Source organism: Cotesia glomerata, linkage group LG8 (genome assembly GCF_020080835.1).
Source record: "Cotesia glomerata isolate CgM1 linkage group LG8, MPM_Cglom_v2.3, whole genome shotgun sequence".
Lineage (NCBI taxonomy): Eukaryota > Metazoa > Arthropoda > Insecta > Hymenoptera > Braconidae > Cotesia > Cotesia glomerata.
The window spans coordinates 3,484,093-3,508,256 of record NC_058165.1 but is presented as its reverse complement, the minus strand read 5'-3'; the positions used below and the strand labels follow the sequence as shown (position 1 = coordinate 3,508,256).

General features: G+C 27.9%; 1 protein-coding gene across 1 annotated transcript in view; it reads left to right on the top strand.

Annotated features, from left to right (window-relative positions):
• The window catches only part of LOC123270321 (gamma-aminobutyric acid type B receptor subunit 2), a 112,427-nt gene that overhangs the window by 40,812 nt on the left and 47,451 nt on the right, over positions 1–24,164 (top strand). Inside the window, exons 4-6 of the mRNA XM_044736323.1 lie at positions 11,402–11,719; positions 15,060–15,164; positions 15,334–15,399. Coding sequence (XP_044592258.1) covers positions 11,402–11,719; positions 15,060–15,164; positions 15,334–15,399 — 489 coding nt within the window. The remainder of the gene's footprint in view (positions 1–11,401; positions 11,720–15,059; positions 15,165–15,333; positions 15,400–24,164) is intronic.

Below are 24,164 nucleotides of genomic sequence, written 5' to 3'. Positions count from 1 at the left end.
TAAATAAATTTTACGAATTTCATTAAAAGTAAAATATTTTGCAACCACGCACACTAAATACGTTACAAAATTTTTTTTTAATTTTTAAATTTACAACAAAATTTTTTTTAATTTCCGAAAATCATAAACAATTATATCGGTTACTTGGATTTTTTAATTTTTTTATTTTATATCTTTTTGTAAAGAAAAAAACAAATTTTTTTTTCTTAATAGTCTTATGAACGTGGACTTGGCGCGATTTTTTTACAGTGAAACTGTTTTTGGTCAGATTCATTTTACCAGTCCAAGTAAGTCAATAATTACAGTTTGATTTTTAGCGTTGCGTTAAAAATTTACCATTTTTCTTTATACCTCGGTCGAAAGTACGCATCTTTTGCACCTATTTTGATGCAGAAAGTTAAAGATTCGTGCATTGGTAAAGCTACACATTCGCTCTCTATAACAGCGGGAGCATAAAATGCTTTCGTTACCGCGATTGACATTAGTCATTTGTTACTAACTATGTTTTGTTTACGCAATAATCATGATCATATTCATGATCATTTACGATTGATGGTACAATACAAATTGGTTATATTTCTTTATTTCTTCTACTTACATGAAATATTTTATGTATAAATGGAGATATAGATAAAGATATAACTGCCGTAAGAGTGAGTAGATCATCCGATGTAACTTATAACCAGGTTGTACTGTACTAAGATTCATTTTGACAGTGACGTGTGTAAAATGGATCAACTTTATTTAATTAATGAATTATTTAGAAAAATGTACGCAGTAACAACTATTTAATTTAATCTTTATTAATTATTGTTAATTTTCAGATAATATGCTCGTTTTTTTTTTTTTTTTATTTTTAACCGAGAATAATCTTTATTATGTTTGTTGAATTCAAGAAATTTCAGTTTTATTTAATCTAAAAATTTTTCAAAAAAAATGTTTGTTAATTATTTTTTATTTGATTTTACATTAATTTTTTTTTATTTGATGCCTGGCCCCCGACCAGAAGCACTCGCTTCGCTCGTGCCGCAAATGTCGGGGGCAGGCATCAATTTTTTTTCGATGCAGTACATTAAATATTTTACGTACTTTCGACCGGCTATAAAGAAAAATAGTATACACTACACGGGCAGAAGTTTGAGAGCTCTGAACTGCGCGCCGTGATGCCCTCGGCTACGCCTCGGGCATCATGACGCGCAATGCAGGAATCTCAAACTTTCTGCCCTAATAGTGTAATATACTATTACTTTGTAAATATTGACGTTGCTTGTATTAGAAATTTACTAACTTTATTTTATACTTTTCACATATCATAAGATCATTTTTCAGGTACGAAATGATAAATATCAAAGTCTGAATTCTTAATTATTATACTTTAACATTTTAGACATTTACATAGCGAATATTACTGTTTGAATAGTATATTTCTTACCTAGGGCAGGAAAATAAGAATTGTCTCAGATTACATGTAATTGTTGACCGAGGCGAAGCCGAGGTCGACAAACATGTGATCTGAGGCTTTCTTATTTCCTGCCCGTGGTGAGAATACTATTTTTTTGCCCTCCGGGCGGAAAGTGACAACTTTCGTCCCGCTGCGCTAAACTAAGTTGCCGCTTTCCGCCTTCGTCGGACAAAAAAATAGTATACACTCCACGGGAAGTAAATAAGAAAGCCTCAGATCACATGTTTGTTGACCTCGGCTTCGCCTCGGCCAACAATTACATGTGATCTGAGACATTTCTTACTTTACTTCCCGAGGTGTGTAATATACTATTTCTCCTCGACGGAGGCGGAAAGCGGCATTTTCATTTAGCGCAGCGGTCGGAAAATTGACGCTTTCCGCCCGGAGGGGAGAAAATAGTATTTTCTTCTATGTAAAGAGTAAATTGTAATGTTTAAATGGTAAATATTATAAAGTGAATAGTAAAAACACGATTTTACTGTTTGAAATGGTAATTTTTAGCAGTTGATTATTACTTATTATAAATCGACTATTATTTATTACAGTTTACTTTTTTCCGTGCAGTTAATAAGTAATTTATTAAGTACAATTTATTAACTGTTAATGAATATTTATTTAAAATAAAAAGCAAAAATAGCAATTTTCTTTTGACACTTTTTATAACTACATAGCTGGGATACATGATAATAATTGAATTCACTAAATAAATTAACGTTTTTAATATTTAAAAATATAAAAGATAATTATGAGCTATGATAGAATTTGCTATTTCACAATAAACGTTATTATAATGTAATATAATTAATGCAAATAATTTATAAAGATGATTTTTGTTTATAAGCAATCTTGATATCATATGACATTGCAAGCCAAACAAATTCACTCAACAAAATATTTATTAACTGTTAATAAATATATGTTAATTATTAATAAATACATATTAACTATTAATAAATGTACTTTTCTCCCAAATAAATATTTATTGAATGTTAAATAATATTTATTAATATTTAATAAATTAAATAATTGTCTTCAAATAAATTAAATTATTAATAGTTAATAAATCCTTCTATTAATGCAGAATTCAAACTTAAACATGTTCTAATTTTTTTCCATACTTTAATGTGATTGTTGTCAACAGATTTAACGATTTTTTTGGCTTCAATCGAGATTTTAAAAGAAATTTGTTGGCCAGCCTTCAAAAAACTAAAAGAATATATGATGCCCTTTATTAGATTTGAAATAACTGAATTAGCAGATAAAGTGAAAAGCAAGGCAATTTCATTTTTATTTATAATGCTTTCACGAAAATTGAATCAAGTTAATCTGTGAATTTTAATGGCTATACTTTCTTGTTCTATTCTGACGTATAGAATATACTCCGCTTTCATCAAATACATTTGTATATATGCCGAAAGTTATAGAGACAAATTTTCGTTTGATCGTCGGAGGGTTTTCAAATTAATGGTGATGCAACCTAAATTTATCTCCTACCAGATTATTTAACAAACTTTTCCAGTTTCTGATTAATAAAATGATTACTATTATTATTATAAATTATAACTATTACTGTATTAGCATTATAAATTGTAGACTGAAATTAAATGTCTCAGTTCACTTACTGGGACAACTTTCAGGCAGTTATTTAATAAAGTAGTGTAACTTTTTTTGATTAATTGCTGGTGATTCTACCAAAAGACATCAGAAACTCATTTGCTATTTTTTATATCGCTCAAACTTTTTTCATTTTTACTATAAATTATCGTTTGTCTTAAAAGTAGTGTGTCAGAATAGTTCACCAAAACTTGGACTTTTGGATGTTTATTTCTTTCGTATAAATAAAATATTAAAACAAAAAATTCAGTACAATTTTAGTCTCGGGGCATTCCATAGTGACTGATGGGACATTTGACTCTGAAATTCCATCAATTATAAGCTATAATTATGTGACTGAAACTTATACTACAGTAAAATTTATCTGATAAGATAGAAGAATAACTAATTAACAACATCCCTTTATCAAAAACCTCCATTACTTTTTAAGTTTCTCGAAATTATCATTTGACTGAGTGTGACTAGTGGGACTAAGAAAAATCCTTCTCTCTTACCAAAGGTATTTAAAGTCCAATTTCAGTTCGACCACTAAACTTTTAAAAAATACTTCACTCTCAATACAAAATTAATCCTACAAACATTCAAAATTATGAAGAATTAGACTGATTACCTACGTAGAAACAATTAAGAAAATTAGGAAAACGGTTGACCCTGAAGGCCATCCCTGCAACTTCCCGCTAATTCCATACCTAGGCGCTTAAAATTGCATTTACGATGTTTTTGAGCTCTTCGAGCTCAAAAATACAATTTGTGTGTTGTTTTAAGCTCTTCGAGCTCAAAAAGATAACTTTTCTATGCTTTTGAGCTTTTCAAGCTCAAAAGTTTGATAGAAGGTTGATAAAACACTATTTTTTGAGTTTTCAAACCGCAATAACTTTTGAATGAATGAACCGATTTTCACGCGGTTGGCGGCATTCGACGTAGTTTTTTAAGTCTTATGAAAAATTTTCAAGTTTATATTGATCAAACTAGAAATTTTGGAGTAATTCCGAAAAAACACTTTTTTAGGTTTTCTTTTCTGCACGATATCTCTCGAACGAATTAACCGATTTTGACCGGATTAGCGGCGGTCGACGTAGTTTTTCAAGGTTAAGAGCTGATTAGTTTTTGAAGTTGATCTATAGAGCCGTTCGAAAGTTATTTCAAAGAAACCACTTTTGAAAAAAATTGTTTTTTCCGTTTTTTTTAGATTTTTCGAAATCTATCGGTTCGAATCGATCCAAATTGTATCCAAAATCTAAATTTGGACAAGCCCTTTCGAATGGCGCCAACCGCGATCGAATCGGTGGAGCCATTCAATAGTTATGAGAGGTTTACATACTTACACACACACACACACACACACACACACACACACACACACACACACACACAGTGACACCCTCACGGGGATAGTCAGGGAAGCTTCCTGTGACCCTCAAACGTCGAGATCTGATGAAAACTCGATTTTTGTAAAATGGGGTAAAACCAATAACTTCCCGATTTTTGAAAATCTTCGATTTTCTTAGCGGGAAGTTAAAAATTTGTTTTTATTGTGACTGGTGGGACAGGCATTTGTGACTGGTGGGACAAGTACAAAATGTCTACATCAAGTTGTTTATTAAAAAGATTAAAATATATACTTTTAATAATAAATTAGAACTAAATTAAAATGAATTAGAGAAATTTTTAAATTTTAGTTATTTTCCCATTTTGCATGGAATGCCCCATTTCTATATAGTTACAATAAAGTCCCGTGGTAATGATTTGAAATCTAAATTACGGGTGAAATATTGAAAATACGAAAAAATAATACGAAACCTTTTTTTGTAGAAAATTATATTTTCTATAAAAAAAGTTCTTATCAATTTTTCTGTATCTCGAATAGTTCCCTAACAATTTTGATTTTAATTTTTCACAAATAACTTTTCCGTCCAGCCCCTTAAAAGTTATTTTTATCAGACTTTATAGCAAAAATTTAAAAATGAAATTATACAAGTGATTTAAAAGTGAAATATAGGAGATGCAAAAGAATTATTAGAGACATTTTTTATAGAAAATTAAATTTTCTATAAAAAAAAGTTCTTTATCAATTTCATCGTATCTATAGTAGCTTACTCAAAATCTTGATTTCAATTATTCACAAATACTCATTCCGGATATATTCGCTACATCCAGATTATTTATTCTCTCTCCAAGATGCTCTTTCCTTTCAATCCCCAGTACTCTCAAAATTACATCCAAGTAACTTAGTTCTCTTCTAAAAAGTATCACGTAAATCCGTGGATTTACCACAAAGAACTTCCTTTGATCAACAAACTTCAAAGCTAAAAGCCTCAAGCGATTTTTAACGGACAACATAAATTAAAGGTTTGGCGCGAGTGTAAACCAGGATATGCGTGAAATATTAGTTTACAAGCAAATACACGAGATAGGAGGTTAAGTACACACACCGGTAGCAAAATATGTACTGGGCATATTATCGATGTTGCGGAGAGTTCGCATAGTATTAGAGAGTGAAGTTTGTTCAGTAGTAAGCAGTGGATCCTTAGCTTTTAAAGCTTCCGTACCTTTAGTTTGTAAACTCCACAAAGATAGAGACGTGAACATGCATATATTTAACCACCGGACTTATGTATTATTAACTAATCTGTTATCGTTATCCAACACACCGCGGATTACATCATGAATCCCTTCATTATGCTCCTTTATTACAACGTCTTCTTTAACTTGTATAAATTTTACGCTTTAGTTATTTTCGCTGCTAAAATAAAATCTTTTTTATTAAATTTTTCATTGACGAAAGTAACTCCCTGCACTGATATACGGAAAAAAGTAAACGGTAATATTCACTCGGATTTCGGTTAATTTTTATAGTTTTAAACAGTAAAGCGCACAGTAAAAAAATTTTCGTAAAATTTAACATAAAACTTTGTGTAGATGATTTTTTTACACAAAATTTATGTTAATTCTACACATACTGTTTGTATTGATAAAACCAACATAATTCTGTGTTGAAAGTAACACAAAAATATGTTAAAACTTTCATCGGCTGATTCGCGGATTTCTACACACTTAAATGTTATCCGTAACACAAATAAAGTGTTGATTGTAACATTTTATTTGTGTTACTCAGATCAGCTGTCAAATATGTGAGTTTTATTAATAATTTAAATATATATTTAAATAGATTTTAATTTCTGAATAAAAAATAAATTGTTTTCCATAAATACAAAATTAAAGAACTTAATAAAGAATTCAAATTTTTAAATAGTGTAATTAATTTTAATCAATAGTTGCTACTTTATTACAAATCAGTGGCAATAGATGATTAGGATTTATGATGTATTAATTTCTAATTATTAATTATTAATAAACTCGTTAATTATATATAAATGGAAAATAATTTTTTTGCACGCTGCATTTAAGTATTTCACGTAAATGACACAAATCAAAATCCACCAAATTAAAATGACGTTGAGCCTATCACATTCAAATGTCTAAATATCTTGTGTGGCATACGTGACTGAGCTGTACTCCCGGGATCCCGCGCAAAATAAAGCAGACGGCGTCATAATTTGTGTAAATTCAACATATTATTTATGTTACTATAGAAGACATCAACACAGCCTTTATGTTGAATTGACATTTAAAAAGTGTTATTTATACTACTAACTGAATGAGAGTATTCTTTAACATAAATTTTGTGTTGGTTGGCCAGTAACATTAAAAAAGTGTAGTTTTACTTTGAATTAACACTTGAGTGTGTTAAAAAATGGATGGATTGATCAATACAAACAGTTTGTGTAAAATTAACATAAATTTTATGTAAAAAAATCATATACACAAAATTTTATGTTAAATTTTACGAAAATGTTTTTACTGTGCGGACATTAGGGTGGCAAAAATATAAATATTACAGAACTTAATGTAGAAAGTATAAAAGCCACAATTTATAATTTAATATCCAAAATAAGTGATTAGTAGCTGTCACTATAGTAAATAACGACTCTTTCATCTTAAAAAATTACAGTTTCAAACAGTAAAAATTGCCATTTCAATATATAGTCCATATTATGCGGAGAAGGGGAACTCAGATGTAAGAGAAGGGGGTCTCACTCTGGGAGAATTTAACATTTGAAACAGTAAAAATTATACTTTTAAAATATTCATTTTACCAGTCCAAGTAAGTCAATAATTACAGTTTGATTTTTAGCGTTGCGTTTAAAATTTACCATTTTACTTTGTAAATATTGACGTTGCTTGTATTAGAAATTTACTAACTTTATTTTATACTTTTTACATATCATAAGATCATTTTTTAGGTACGAAATGATAAATATCAAAGTCTGAATTGTTAATTAATATATTTTAACATTTTAGACATTTACATAGCGAATATTACTGTTTGAAATCGTATTTTCTTCCATGTAAAGAGTAAATTGTAACGTTTAAATGGTAAATATTATAAAGTGAATAGTAAAATTACGATTTTACTGTTTGAAATGGTAATTTTTAGCAGTTGATCATTACTTATTATAAATCGACTGTTATTTATTACAGTTTACTTTTTTTCGTGTAGAAGGATTTAGTTCTATTTAATAAGATTTAGTAATAGTTACTAAATTATTTAGTAACAAACCTTTAATTACCAAATATTTAGTAATAATTACTAAATAATTTATTAAAGCCCATTTATTTCCACCAAATAAACATTTAGTAGGATTTAACAAATTATTTATTGCTACGCAATAAATCGTTTAATGGTATCAAAAAAATTCATTTTTTAACTAATTTTAGCGTACAATTTAACTTTTTTACTCATAATAAATCAAAATAATTAAAATAAATAATTTTAAGTAAAAATATAAGGTATTATAAAGAAAATAAACTCATTAAATTATAATTTTTTATTTGAGACACTTATAAAATTTAAAATTAAACAAGTTTTTAACATATTAATAATAGACTAATTGAAAAATTTAAACTAAACTCCACTGAATCATGACATATAAGCCTTTTGGGAGTATGTGTGTTTGAGAAATCAAACTGTTTCATTTTACAATTTTTGAGAACTAATATTGCGTCAAAAAATTTTGAGTTCAATATTTAATACTTTTTCGTGTGAATTCTCTTAATTTAACCCTAATAAGTGTTAAGTATTTAAAGCAAATTTTTCTTTTGTGTAGTTATAGAGCGTCGACCGCTAGGTGGCGCATGGAAAGATTCCTTCTCGGTGGCAGAGCGGGCAACTTCAGTGATAGAAGAATTTAGTTCTATTTAATAAGATTTAGTAATAGTTACTAAATTATTTAGTAACAAACCTTTAATTACCAAATATTTAATAATAGTTACTAAATCATTTATTAAATCCATTTATTTCCACCAAATAAATATTTAGTAGTATTTAACAAATTATTTATTGCTACTCAATAAATCGTTTGTTGGTATTAAAGAAACTCATTTTTTAACTAATTTTAGCGTACAACCTAACTTTTTTACTCAAAATAAATCAAAATAATTAAAATAAATAATTTTAAGTAAAAATATAAGGTATGGTAAAGAAAATAATCTCATTAAATTATAATTTTTTATTTGAGACATTTATAAAATTTAAAATTAAACAAGTTTTTAACATATCAATAATAGACTAATTGAAAAATTTAAACTAAATTACACTGAGAAATGAAATATAAGCCATTTGGGAGTATGTGTGTTTTCAAAGGGAAGATAAATCTCCCAAAATCGAGCTGAATAAAATAATCTAAGTCAGTGAATAGATTATGTATCACATTGGAATCAAAGCATACCCATCTACCGACAATATTTACCAAAGAAATATTTAGTACCTACTACTAAATATTATTTGGTGGAAACAAATATTTATTTTGATATAATAAGGCTTTGTTTACATATTTTTTTCTCCCAAATAAATGGCTAAAAATTTTGTTATTAAATCAGATTATTATTTCGTAATAAATTTTTTTATTAGTGTCTTTTTATTTTTGAAAGATATGTCACCTGAATTTAAACTTTGTTTTTTTTTTTTTACAATTTTATAATTAAAATTATTGGTTCTTTTGTCAAGTTCTACTGGTAACGCAATTGAGAAAATTTAATCTTGATTAAATTATTAATTAATATTTCTTGATGAAAACTCTTGCATCAAAAGTTATTGAAGAAAATTGTCTAGTACATTTTGAGATGACTTTTCATTATCTTCTAATGATTTAAGGGAAAATGATTAAAAAGCCGAAAAAAAACGATTTTTTATCATTTTTTCTACATCTTTTTTATTAATTAATATGAAAATAGATAGATCGTAGTCACTTTTAATTATGATACATCGTTTTACTTAAAATTATCGTAAAATAATTGACATAACAATTTTTATTAAAACATTTAATGTTTCTATGTTAGTTAAAAAACTCGGTAAATACAAAAATATGAGACGAAAAATTTATATTTTAGATAGTTAATTTATTTATTATGATAGAAATATTATTTTCATAAATTCTAAAAAATATAAATTTGTTTTACTTTTTAATAAAAAAAATAAAATAAAGTCGTTAGAGAAAAATTTCAGACAAGTAAATAAAAGTTTCATTGAAAACTAGATGGTGTTTGAATATTGAACTTTATATATGTCAAAAAAAAAAAGTTACTTATATTAAAAAAATTATGAAGAAATATTTTACAGAAGCAGTAACTTTTCATAGAATCTTTTCTTTCTTTCTAAGTGAATATAACTTCTTAAATAAATAAAACTATTTTGCACGACTCATGATGCGAAGCATCAGACAGTACTTACATAGCGCCTAAGCATATCGTACTTTTACAGCTGTTTTATATTTCTTCTTTCACATTTTCTATTTTATTATTATTTCATAATTATATGAGCGTTATGAGCCGTGCACTTTTGGATTTTTTAAACTTTTTATAATTTAAATTTTTTGGGCTTTTATATACTTTGGCAAGATTTTTCCAAAAGCGAGAAACGGTAGCCACCTAGCGGCAAAATTAAATACTACCTAGTAAAATAGCGGGAGTTATAAGTAAAATACAATATTGTAACAGAACCAAAGATTTTTAATAAATTATGAGTTTAAAAAAAAAATATGAGCATAAAAATAATTTTAATTATCTGCATAACAAATAAAGTTTCAACAGTTAGTTCCTAAAAAATTTTAAGGTTATTTAATTGTCTTTTTTCTCCCGACAATATTCACCTGACAAATATTTCTATTCTACCCTTCTCTCATTATCCGCAAATTTGTTATTTCGCAAATATTCGCCCAAGCATAGTCAAACAACCAATTTCTTGTCGAGTAAACTTAAAATCTTCATGTAATCCCGTTTTAGTGTTTCCACCAAAATCTTTACCTCCCAGATGCTTCCAATTTTCCTCCTTGCAAACAAGATTTCTTAATACAGAGCTTTTCAAACAATACACAAGTTTCTGCAGTAATGTAAAATATGTTGCTTAACTACTGTTGTACGCAGTGATAGAATACTCAAGGAGAGAAATTAATATTGTATTTTGTTAACTAATGATGTTTTTTACTATATAAGCTCATTCTGATGTTACACTCATCGAGACCTTTCATTTGAGTACCCACATCAATTTTTTTATATATTTTATATATTTCACAAATATCATATATATAAAATATATGAAATATATACAAAAGTGCATGTGGGTACTCAAATGTGAGGTCTTGATGAGCGTAACATCAGGATAAGCTTACATCTTTAAAAATATTAATAATTAAGAAATGAACTTGTATCTCGAGAACTATTGACATTTTTAAATATATAAGCTCACCCCGACATTATACTCATCGCGACCTTTCATTTGAGTACCCACATTAATTTTTCATATATTTTATATATTTATATATATAAATATATAAAAAATATATAAAATTGCATGTGGGTATTCAAATGAAAGCTCTCGATGAGGGTATCATCAGGATGAGCTTATATCTTTAAAAATGTCAATATTAAAGAAATTACAGTGCGATTTAACAAAAGTCCACTGAAAAAAAAATTAACTTGAACCAAGAAAATAATTTTGAAGAGTTTCATTGTCTTAAATCAAAATTAAAAATTCTTGAATTAAGTAAAATTTATTTAAATCAAGAAAAATTTCTTAGTTTAAGAATTTTTCTACTCAAATCAAAAAGATAAAATTCTTCAAAATTATTTACTTGATTCAAGTAAATTTTTTAATTCTGTGTCATTATTTAATAACGTAAAATGCTAATTTTTTATAGTTTACAAATCACATAGTAACTGCAAGAATGTTAATTTTAATTATTTGCTTAATTATTTTTTTTTTTTCAGTCTGACCCAGGCGTAGCAGTGGACCGTTTCTTCTACGCCCTCTACACCGAAAAAAAGTCAACATTGATGCCATTTCTCCTCGGAACAGCGAGTTCGGAAGTAACAGAAACTCTAGCAAAGATAGTTCCCTACTGGAACGTCGTCCAGGTGTCGTTCGGGTCGACAGGGCCTGCGCTGTCCGACCAGTTCGAGTTTCCGCTGTTCCTCCGCACGGTGGCGCCAGATTCGAGCCACAATCCCGCGCGAATCGCCCTTATCAAGCACTTTGGATGGGACACCGTAACAGCTTTATCGCAAAATGGAGACATGTACTCACTGGTAAAGTAAAATTAGTTTATAATACTTAGATGGGTGGCCGAGACTTTGACTTTAAATTAAGCTTGTAGTGATAAATTGTAGCATATATGTTGCATATTGTATAACTTAAGATAACACATGTACGTTTAGATAAACGTTAAATGTTTCTTAGACCTTATATCATACGACAGTTCGGAAGTTAGATATAACACAAGTTAGAAAACTCGATCATCAAAGTAGTAGTACTTCCTGACTGTGTTAGTCTTCCGGATATTGTTCAGCCATCCAACAACTACAGGTACTTGTTGCTTAGGTCACGGCCATCTGACACAGTTTTTATTTTTTATTTAATTTTATTCTAAGTATGTTTTTTAGCGAAAAAAAATATTTTTTTTTTTTCAATTATTTAGAAGATACAATTTTAGAGTTTTTAAGGTAGTACCCTTAGTTACACATAAATAAAAAAGGGAAAAATTACATTATAAATAGGGGCATTCCATAATGACTAGTGGGACATTTGACTCTGGAATTCCATTAATTATAAGTTATAACTATGTGACTAAAATTTATACTATAGTAAAATTTATCTTATAATATAGAAGAATAACTAATTAACAACATCCATTTATCAAAAACCTCCATTACTTTTTAAGTTTCTCTCTTACCAAAGGTATACTTAAAGTCCAATTTCAGTTCGACCACTAAACTTTTAAAAAATACTTCCCTCTCAATACTAAATTTATCCTACAAACATTCAATATTATGAAGAATTAGACTGATTACCTACGTAGGAACAATTAAAAAAATTTGTTTTTATTGTGACTGGTGGGACAGGCATTTGTGACTGGTGGGACAGGCATTTGTGACTGGTGGGACAAGTACTAAATGTCTACATCAAGTTGTTCATTAAAAAGACTTTTATATTATTTCAACCTTAGAAATATTATTGTTTATATATTTAACTATAAATTATTTAGGATAATTAAAAAAAACTAATCAAAAAACACAAATAAAGGATATAGCATGCTGACAACAAGATCTTGATAAACTTCGGTGTTCATTAATAAAGAACATAAACAAAATTTGTTCTTAAAAGTATAATAATAAATATGTTAGTTAATAACAAACATTCAATGAATTTGTTCTTAAAACTATTAAAACAACATTTGACCCGGATACAAGTTAGTACGGCTGAAAAGTTACTAAGAGAGAAAAATCGATTTTCATATTGATTAAAAAAAATTTTCTTCACAAATTAGTTAAATATAGACTTTTAATAATAAATGAGGACTAAATTACAATGAATTAGAGAAATTTTAAAATTTTAGTCATTTTCCTATTTCGCATAAAATGCTCTTATAGTAAAGTTTATTTTATAATATAAAAGAATAACTAATTAACAAGATCCCTTTGTCAAAAACCTCGATTACTTTTTAAATTTCTCGTAATTATCATTTGACTGAGTGCGACTAGTGGAACTAAGAAAAATCCTTCTCTCTTACCAAAGGTATACTTAAAGTCCAATTTCAGTTCGACCACTAAACTTTTAAAAAATACTTCCCTCTCAATACAAAATTTATCCTACAAACATTCATTATTATGAAGAATTAGACTGATTACCTACGTAGAAACAATTAAAAAATTTGTTTTATTGTGACTGGTGGGACAGGAATTTGTGACTGGTGGGACAAGTACTAAATGTCTACATCAAGTTGTTTATTAAAAAGACTTTTATATTATTTCAACCTTAGAAACATTATTGTTTATATATTTAACTATAAATTATTTAGGATAATTAAAAAAAAACTAATTAAAACACACAAATAAAGGATTTAGCATGCTGACAACACGATCTTGATAAACTTCGGTGTTAATTAATAACGAACATTAATAAAATTTGTTCTTAAATCTATATTATTAAATATGTTAGTTAATAACAAAGATAAAATGAATTTGTTGTTAATACTATTAAAACAACATTTGACCCGGATACAAGTTAGTACGGCTGAAAAGTTACTAAGGGAGAAAAATCGATTTTCTTATTGATTAAAAAAAATTTTCTTTACAAATTACTTAAATATAGACTTTTAATAATAAATTAGGACTAAATTAGAATGAATTAGAGAAATTTTAAAATTTTAGTCATTTTCCTATTTCGCATAAAATGCTCTTATAGTAAAGTTTATTTTATAATATAAAAGAATAACTAATTAACAAGATCCCTTTGTCAAAAACCTCGATTACTTTTTAAATTTCTCGTAATTATCATTTGACTGAGTGCGACTAGTGGAACTAAGAAAAATCCTTCTCTCTTACCAAAGGTATACTTAAAGTCCAATTTCAGTTCGACCACTAAACTTTTAAAAAATACTTCCCTCTCAATACAAAATTTATCCTACAAACATTCATTATTATGAAGAATTAGACTGATTACCTACGTAGAAACAATTAAAAAAATTTGTTTTTATTGTGACTGGTGGGACAGGCATTTGTGACTGGTGGGACAAGTACTAAATGTCTACATCAAGTTGTTTATTAAAAAGACTTTTATATTATTTCAACCTTAGAAACATTATTGTTTATATATTTAACTATAAATTATTTAGGATAATTAAAAAAAAACTAATTAAAAAACACAAATAAAGGATTTAGCATGCTGACAACAAGATCTTGATAAACTTCGGTGTTAATTAATAACGAACATTAATAAAATATGTTCTTAAAACTATAATAATAAATGTGTTAGTTAATAACAAACATAAAATGAATTTGTTGTTAAAACTATTAAAATAACATTTAACCCGGATACAAGTTAGTACAGCTGAAAAGTTACTAGGAGAAAAAATCGATTTTCTTATTGATTAAAAAAAATTTTCTTCACATATCAGTAAAATATAAATCTTTAATAATAAATTAGGACTAAATTATAATGAATTAGAGAAATGTTTTAATTTTAGTCATTTTTCCATTTTGCATGGAATGCCCCTATTATAAAGTGATTGTTAAAATCACGATTTTACTATTTGAAATAGTAATTTTTTCTAGTTGATCATTACTTATTATAAATCGAATATTATCTATTATAGTTTACTTTTTTCCGCGTACTAAAACTGAACGAAAATCAAAATTAAACCCCTAGCAAAATGTCAAAAAAATTTTTTTCATGTCTAAAAAAAGTGCCAAAAGTTTTTCTTTTCTAAATTATTAAATTTTTTATGAATTTCAAAAAAAAAAAAAATATCTAATTGTTAAAAAAAATTTTAACTAGCGCTTTTATGAGTTGAATTCTTCTCTTCGGTGAAATTCAACAATAACAATTATTTTTCCACTATTACAAATGAAAAATTATCATTTGTTACAGGCAGTTAATGATCTCGTAACCGAATTAGAACAAGCCAACATAACCTGCACCGCAACAATAACTTTCGGGGAGAACGACTATAAAGAACAATTAAAACTACTCAAGGTAATAAACAACAAACTAACCAAATTTGTCTATCCCGATAATTTATTTTCAGCGCCCTTTCTACACAAGACAGTAATTAATCATTAGTTCGATTAAATTAATTAAATAATAATTGATAATTAATTAACTTAATCGTTTTTTTTTTTTTTTTTTTTTTTATCTTTTTCAGGAATTCGACACAAGAATAATTATCGGAAGTTTTTCACCCAAGCTCGCACCTCTTCTATTTTGTGAGGTTTGTATTGATATTATGGATGTTTTAAAAGTAACTTTTCATATTTCAGCATGATCAATAGAGTGTAATCATAAGAAAAGTAGATTGATTGAATTTGTACCTGGAAAATTTCATATCATGATTTTTATCGTATATATAAATTGAAAGACTTTTATTGGATTGGAAAAAGGAAAAAACAATTTTCGGATTTAGTGAATTGGGCTTCTCTTATTTTTCTTTAGCCCTCAAATGAAAAGGGATGATTGAAAACCTTTTTTTATTTCACCAATTGACGAGCTACATTTTTTTTCTATTCATGTTTTTCCGCGTCAAGAACAAATGATTGAAATCAAGAACATTCTCCATTTAATTAGAACATTTTTTTTGTAGACATTAAAAAAAAATTATTTTATTTTTAAAAAATACTCTTGAAATTTTCACTTTTGTTATAAAATATTCAGTTCGAATTTATTCAAAAGGCTCATGAATAGAATCAGAAAATTGAAACTTTAGAATATAATCATCGCTATTCAGGAATTTTACGAATTGATCCTAAAATTTGAATTTTGGACTAAGCTATAGGAGATGTAAAAAAAAAAATTGTAAAAAACCTTTTTTGTAAGAAATTTAATTTTATAAAAAAAAAATTTTGATAAATTATTTTATATTATCTTTAATAGTTTAGCCACAATTTCAATTTACAAATAATTTTTTTAGACATACAATAACAATTATTTACATCAGCAACTGTGGTAAAGAATTGAAATCAGAATTATAGGTGATATATTGATGATACAAAAAAATGATAAGATACCTATTTTTGTGAAAAATTTAATTCTTAACAAAAAAGATTCTTATATCAATTTTTGCGTATCTCTAATAATTTATAATTTAAATTCTTTGCAAAATATTTTTTCATACCGTCGCTCCATACCGATTATTCACGACCTATGTTAAAAATTGTGTCCTAAATTACGCGTGAAATATTGAAGATACTAAAAATTGAAAAGAAACCTTTTTTATAGGAAATTTAATGCTCTACTAGCAACCTTGAAGTCACACGCAGAAAAAAATTTTGTTAAAATAACCTAAGATATGTTCTAGTAACAAATGCATTTGTTAACATAGGGATAACAAATTATATGTTAAAATAACAAAATTTAGGTTATAGCAAGTTATTAATATGTTATAACAACAATACAATTTGGTTACTATAGCAAAATCTTTAAGTAGATTCGACTAAATAATTCAGTTGGTATAACAAATTTTTTTGTTGAAACAGCAAAATTATTCTATTAAAATAACAAATAAATTTACATTAAATTTTATAAGAATCCATAATTTAAAAATATGCTATAATCAGTGATATCTGATTTGAAAAATATTTTAGCAACAAATTAGTTTTGTTATTGCAATAAAATGATTTCGTTAGGACAACAAATTGATTTGGTGATTTATCAGACTGGTTTGTTAGTACAACTTGAAACATTTTGTTAATGCGATTAATGGATTTGTTACTATAACTAAACTCATTTGTTACCAGAACATATTTTTCAGTTATCCCGTCTTTTGTTATTTCAATAAAATCATTTTTATGCGTGCACTACATGACTGCCGTGAATTGAAAACTAAAAAAAAATAAAATTTTACATTATTAAATAATGACTTTTGTTAAATTGCACTATACTTTCTTAAATATTGACGTTTTTAAAGATATAAGCTCATCCTGATGTTACACTCATCAAGAGCTTTCATTTGAGTACCCACACAGTAAAAAAATTTTCGTAAAATTTAACATAAAACTTTGTGTAGATGATTTTTTTACACAAAATTTATGTTAATTCTACACACACTGTTTGTATTGATAAAATCAACATAATTCTGTGTTAAAAGTAACACAAAAATATGTTAAAACTTTCATCGGCTGATTCTCGGATTTCTACACACTTAAATGTTATCCGTAACACAAATAAAGTGTTGATTTTAACATTTTATTTGTGTTAATCAGATCAGCTGTCAAATATGTGAGTTTTATTAATAATTTAAATATATATTTAAATAGATTTTAATTTTTGAATAAAAAGTAAATTGTTTTCCGTAAATACAAAGTTAAAGAACTTAATAAGGAATTCAAATTTTTAAATAGTGATTAATTAATTTTAATCAATAGTTGCTACTTTACTACAAGTCAGTGGCAATAGATGATTAGGATTAATGATGTATTAATTTCTAATTATTAATTATTAATAAACTCGTTAATTATATATTAATGGAAAATAATTTTTTTTCACACTGCATTTAAGTATTTCACGTAATGACACAAATAAAAATCCACCAAATTAAAATCACGGTGAGGCTGTCACATTCAAATGTCTAAATATCTTGTGTGGCATACGTGACTGAGCTCGTACTCCCGAGATTCCGCGCAAAATAAAGCAGAGCGGCGTCATAATTTAACATATCTTTGTATAAATTCAACACATTATTTATGTTACTATAGAAGACATCAACACAGCCTTTATGTTGAATTGACATTTAAGAAGGGTTTACATTTTTTCTCTCTCTCGCCCTCTATTGGACAAACGAAAGTATCTCTGTCATACTTGTACAACAAATGGAATCTTAAAACGCATTTTATGCATAAATAAATGAAAATTTTCCAAAAAAGCGCTTCGCTTTTCGATAGATAATTTAATTATCTATCGAAGAGCGAAGCGTTTTTTTTCGAAATTTTATCACATACATGAGAAAAACACGTTTGAAAATCAACTATAAACTGCTCTTTAAACGATTCGACTGAAATTATGTGAAGTTATATGAAGTTATCTCTTAAACGAATCGACTGAAATTATGTGAAATTATGTGAAATTACATGAAGTTATGTGAAATAATCTCTTGAACGATTCGACTGAAATTATGTGAAATTATATGAAGTTATATGAAGTTATCTCTTAAGGGGTTAGTTAGGGGTAGTCAGAATTTTCAAAAAATCAATTATTTTTTTTTGCATTTTCGTTATATGTAATATCTTAAAAATATTCTCTGAAAATTTCAAGTCGATCCGATAATTAGTTTTTGAGTTATTCGACAAATAACAAAGAGAGCTCGGGTACTTCAAAGCGCTCGGAAGCAGATAGCTAGCGGCAGCTTCAAGAAACCTCCTTTTAGGGTTCTATTGTCATCCTATTCTGGAATTATAAAAGCAGATCCTTACAAAAATACAACCATAAATAAAAAGGAATGTATAGGCCATGTTCAGAAGCGGATGGGAACTCGACTGCGTACTCTGAAAACTAAACAAAAAGGTCTTGGTGGTAGAGGTAGGCTTACAGGAAAAGTAATAGACAAATTAACTGTGTACTATGGTTTATCAATACGTCGTCATTGCGATTCTGCTATTATGGCAACTTTTTACCACTACGGTTCGACTGATGAAAATCCGAATCATGATATGTGTCCCAAAGGCGAAGATTCTTGGTGCTCTTACCAGCGCGCTGAAGCAAGTGGAGAGCTTGATACTTATACTCAAGATTATTCTCCCTTACCTCTTGATGTTTTAAAAGCTATTAAACCGATTTACGACGATGTCAGTAATGATAATTTACTTTTAAGATGTGTAGGTGGATTCAATCAGAATAATAATAAGAGCTTCAACCAACTAGTGTGGAAAATATGCCCAAAAACCGTGAATACTAGTTCTACTATCGTACAAATTGCTGCATACATAGCTACTTGTATATTTAATGAAGGTACAAATTCATGATTAATGATTATGGATACCCTAGTAGAAATGAAATCAAGTTTTTAGCCAGTAACTGGCCAGTTTTACTAGACTTAAACCAGTAACTGGCCAGTGTAATATCAAGTTTCTGTCTAGTAACTGGCCAGTTTTACTAGAGATCTAACAAAACATTATGGCGGCTTTAGTGAAACTGTCAGTTTCGAATTCTGAGGTTATTAGGCGTTATTAAAATTGTCAAATAAATTCAAAATAATGTTTAATAAACGATATGATATAAAAAAGTTTCATTTATGTGTACATTATAAAATAGATAACATCATTAGACTGATAGACTAATAATAAATCTAACAATAGAATAAGAAAATAATTATTTTGAATTGGAGATTTGTTTTTAATGCCCACAGTCGCAATTTATATATTGTGTCATTTTTTTTCACTGCATCCATTTTGAAATATATACTGGAAATTATTTACACGTTAATAAACACTAATTTTGATTGATTTATACTGTTTTTTAATAATAATAATTACAATAATGATGCGTACAGGTTAACAAAAAAAATAAACAAACATACACACACTAGTAAAGATATACTGTCGGTGTAACTAATGTTTATGACTTAGTTGTAGGTGGCGCGATTTCAAGTTTTTACTCGATATCACTGGCCAGTTACTGGTTTATGTCCAGTGAAAACTCGATTATTTCTACTAGGGTACCCTAGGACTTAATTGTGGGTCTAATTTCCATCAGTATGCTGAAAAATTGGATGCTGCACGTGTGAAAGTGGCAGATCAGCGCGCCAACGACAACACTCGGGAAGGCAGAACCCGAGTAAAAACAGAATTCCGCCGCACCACCGCCGCAACACCGCTGCACGGCTTTTTAAGCGCCGCACCACCGCTGCACTACAGCCGTGACAATTTTGGTTATTTTATAAGTGCCGTATCACCGCCGCACCACCGCCGTGACAAGTAAAGAATTTATCTATTCGCCGCACTACCGCCGCACCAGCGCCGTGACAAGTAAATAAATTTCTATTCGCCGCACCACCGCTGCACCACCGCCGCACCACAGCTGTGACGCGCCCGGGTAAAAATAAAATTATTAATTTTGACGAAAAAATAATAAATTTCGTTCGACCGCCGCACCACCGCTGCACCACCGCCGCACCATACCACTGTTTGATGGTATATACATTGAAATAATATATTCGTTGATCATTCAAATAGCTTAACTAAATTTTTTAAGTTAAGTATGGCTTGCAGTGCAGTTGGCAATGTTCGAGACTTCCATGCAGACGATCCAGGTTCGAATCCCATCACAGTTCAATTTTTAAAATTCTTTCAGAGTATTTCAATAGGCGTACCGCTTCTGTGCAACCCGAGGACGAAATTAAAAATCTACATCAACAATACGACTAAAAAAATCAATAATTTTGCGGTGCTTTGGCCTGATTTAAAAAAAATTTTTTTTTTTTAATATTAGGCATTCGATTAAAAGGAGGTTGATCAATAGGTCTTACATAAAGATTTCTAGTCGCATTATTTATTAATTAATTATTGCGTGATAAATTAATTATGATACCATTTTTTGTGAAATTGTAGGTATGATTTAGCATTGGTGCGGCGGTGGTGCAGCGGTAGTGCGGCGATGCTAGGGGGAGTAAATTTTTAGCGTGCGGCGTAATAGTCCGCCAAACGGCGGTGGTGCGGCGGTCGAACGAAATTTATTATTTTTCCGTAAAAAATAATAATTTCATTTTTACTCGGGAATGCTTCGTAGGCAACAGCAAATTGATGTTTTGGAAACTTCCACAATGGCTGAAGAACTATTATATGGCCCAGGAATAGATGGCTCGATGTAAGTAATTTAATAACTCGTATTTCTGTACGTGAATCTAGTGTGAAACTTTAAACGCGTTTTATTCAAAACTATGTTTTTTGAACTGGTGACAACTCTAACTCGAAAACCGCTCAGTAGATTTTAATAAAATTTATACAGCTTTTAGAATATATAATAAACTCGGGCCTGATCGAAGGATTTTTTTTTTTTCAAAAATTTCGATTTTTTAAGACCAATTAACTGTTGATTTTTTCCCAAAAATCTAGACAAAAATTTCCTGAGGCCGCCATTTTGTTAATTTTTGAAAAAAAAAAATCCTTCGATCAGGCCCAGGATTATCTATTTATAAAACTAATTTCTTTCATCCGATTGATTTTTGATGAATCTCCAAGGACTTATGATTGTCACCGCAAGGACCTTTTTTTGGAACTGGGTCAACACAGACAGCTATAACTTTGGAAATTAAATTTTTTTTTTTTTTGAAATTTTCGTGACTTCAAGTCAAAACATTGTATAATAATGCCATATTACTACTTTTGTAAAATAACATGATTTAATAGCAAAAAAAAATACTGAAAATTCTCATTTTTTCGTGCCTCTGACTACCCCTAACCCCTTAAACGAATTGACTGAAATTATGTGAAATTATGTGAAATTACATGAAGTTATGTGAAGTAATTATCTCTTGAACAAATCGACTGAAATTATGTGAAATTATGTGAAATTATGTGAAGTTATCTCTTGAACGAATCGACTGAAATTATTTGAAATTATGTGAAGTTATTCAAATGATTGCAAGCAGAGGACTGAAATTTGGAGGCAAGTAAGTATAACTCTAACGCTCTAGGATTTTTCAAATCAATATAAAACAATTTTAAAGCCTAAAATTTCTTGTAACAAAAATTGAACTTTTTTTCAAAATAATTTTCTTGGATCAAACCCTCTGATTTATTCTTATTGATCAATGATCTCTTTTGTAAGAATTTCGACACGAGTATTTGCATAACCTAGTGGGTAGAAGGAACCCAATACAAAACTCAAGTGAAAAAGTCACGTAGGTAAATATTTACCGCTTGAGGGTGTATTCTGATGGTTTTTAGTGTTCGACATAACATTATTCCTTGCATAACACATTCCTGTGACACGACCTCTCTCATCCTTGAGCTTGTATCTTGTATCTTGTATCTAAGCCTCCATTGGGCACTGGATATAGTTGAGAGGAAAGCTTATATCTGCCCCACTTGTAAGAGATACATCTCAACAATATCATTCCCCATTTATCTTTCCTTACCCATTTTCCAAGGAGTTACTCTTGTCGTGAGTGGCAATAAAATTCTAAATTCATTTTTAATATTCTAGAAGGGGTATAGAAGCCTTTAGATTTTAAATTACACTCAATTTAAATTTAATTTTCGCGAATATCGTAATTGGTTCGTTCCAAAAATTACTTTAAGCTGATTTAATCAATTTTATTATTCAAATTTGTCTTTGTCGCTTTGAAAGACAGTCGTTAGAGGTACAGATGTCCATCCGAGAATTTAATTTGGATGATCAGTCCTAAGTAAATCTGTTTCAAATTGAAACACGCTTGCTGAATAAATAAAACAGTTTAATTTCATTACATAGATATACGGCTTACACAGTTCGGATTTTCGGCTTTTTTATTCAAGTGCTAAATGGATTTTAAAAAATTTAATTGCTAGGAAAAAAAAAATTGTAGCTCGTTAAATTTTCTGTGCTAAAAAAAAATAATCGGAGGAAAAATAAAAGAGGATAATTATTTTTCCAATTTAAAATTGTAATAATTAGTATGCTATTTTGTAACGAGGATTTTTTAGACGAGTGTCAATTTACAGAGCAATTTTCCACGAATTTAAATAAAGCGACTTTTAAAAAGTTTTTCCAATTTTTCTAAAAATTAGAGAATTAAATTTCCTACAAAAAAGGTCTCATAAATTTCCCTAGTTTTATTATTTTAGAATTTCAATTTAAAAATTTTTCTTATAATTTGTCGGCGGAATTATGGTAATTTTGTTTGAAAATTTGAAAGTTCATTTAGAGAATTAATTTTTTAGATCAGTGTATTGATTTTACAGCATAGTGCGACAAATTTCTCAAAGGTACAAAAATCATAAAATTTAAAAAAAGCAATAATTAACTCTTAGAAATATTTGAAATTAAAATTTGAATTCTAAACATCATACACTGATAGAAGGATTTGTTTATATTTAATAAGCTTTATTAAATGTTAATAAATGATTTTTTAACGTAGGATTCAAGAAATATTTACTAACAGTTAATAAATTATTTATTAAATACGATTTATTAAATGGTAATAAATATTTGTTAACAGTTAACAAATATTTATTAACAGTTAATAAGTATTTTATTAAGTACAATTTATTAACTGTTAATGAATATTTATTAATGGTTAATGAATATTTGTTAACTGTTAACAAATATTTATTTAAAATAAAAAGCAAAAATAGCAATTTTCTTTTGACACTTTTTATAACTCTATAGTTGGAATACATAATAATAATTAAATTCACTAAATTAATTAACGTTTTTAATATTTAAAAATATAAAAGATAATTATGAGCTGTGATAGAATTTGCTATTTTACAATAAACTTTATTATGATGTAATATAATTAATTCAAATAATTTATAAAGATAATTTTTGTTTATAAGCAATCTTGATATCATATGACATTGCAAGCCAAACAAATTCACTCAACAAAATATTTATTAACTGTTAATAAATATATGTTAACTATTAATAAATACTTATTAACTATTAATAAATGTACTTTTCTCCCAAATAAATATTTATTGAATGTTAAATAATATTTATTAAATTAAAATTTAATAAATTAAATAATTGTCGTCAAATAAATTAAATTATTAATAGTTAATAAATCCTTCTATCAGTGTGTAATGTAGCTAGTTATATAATTTTTTAACTACAAGCTAGTAAACAATAGAACAAAAATTTTCGTATAAAAAAAAAAATTTTTTTTGTTTTTTTTTTACATAAAAAAGGGTTTTTTCATCCGACGCCCAAAAAAAATTTTTTATTTTTAATTCAATTTTCTTATTAAAATACTTTTATAAAAAAGAAAGATTATAATATGACTATTTGTATACAAGCCAGTACGCAAAAAACAAAAATTTTATACATGAAAAAAAACATGTTTTT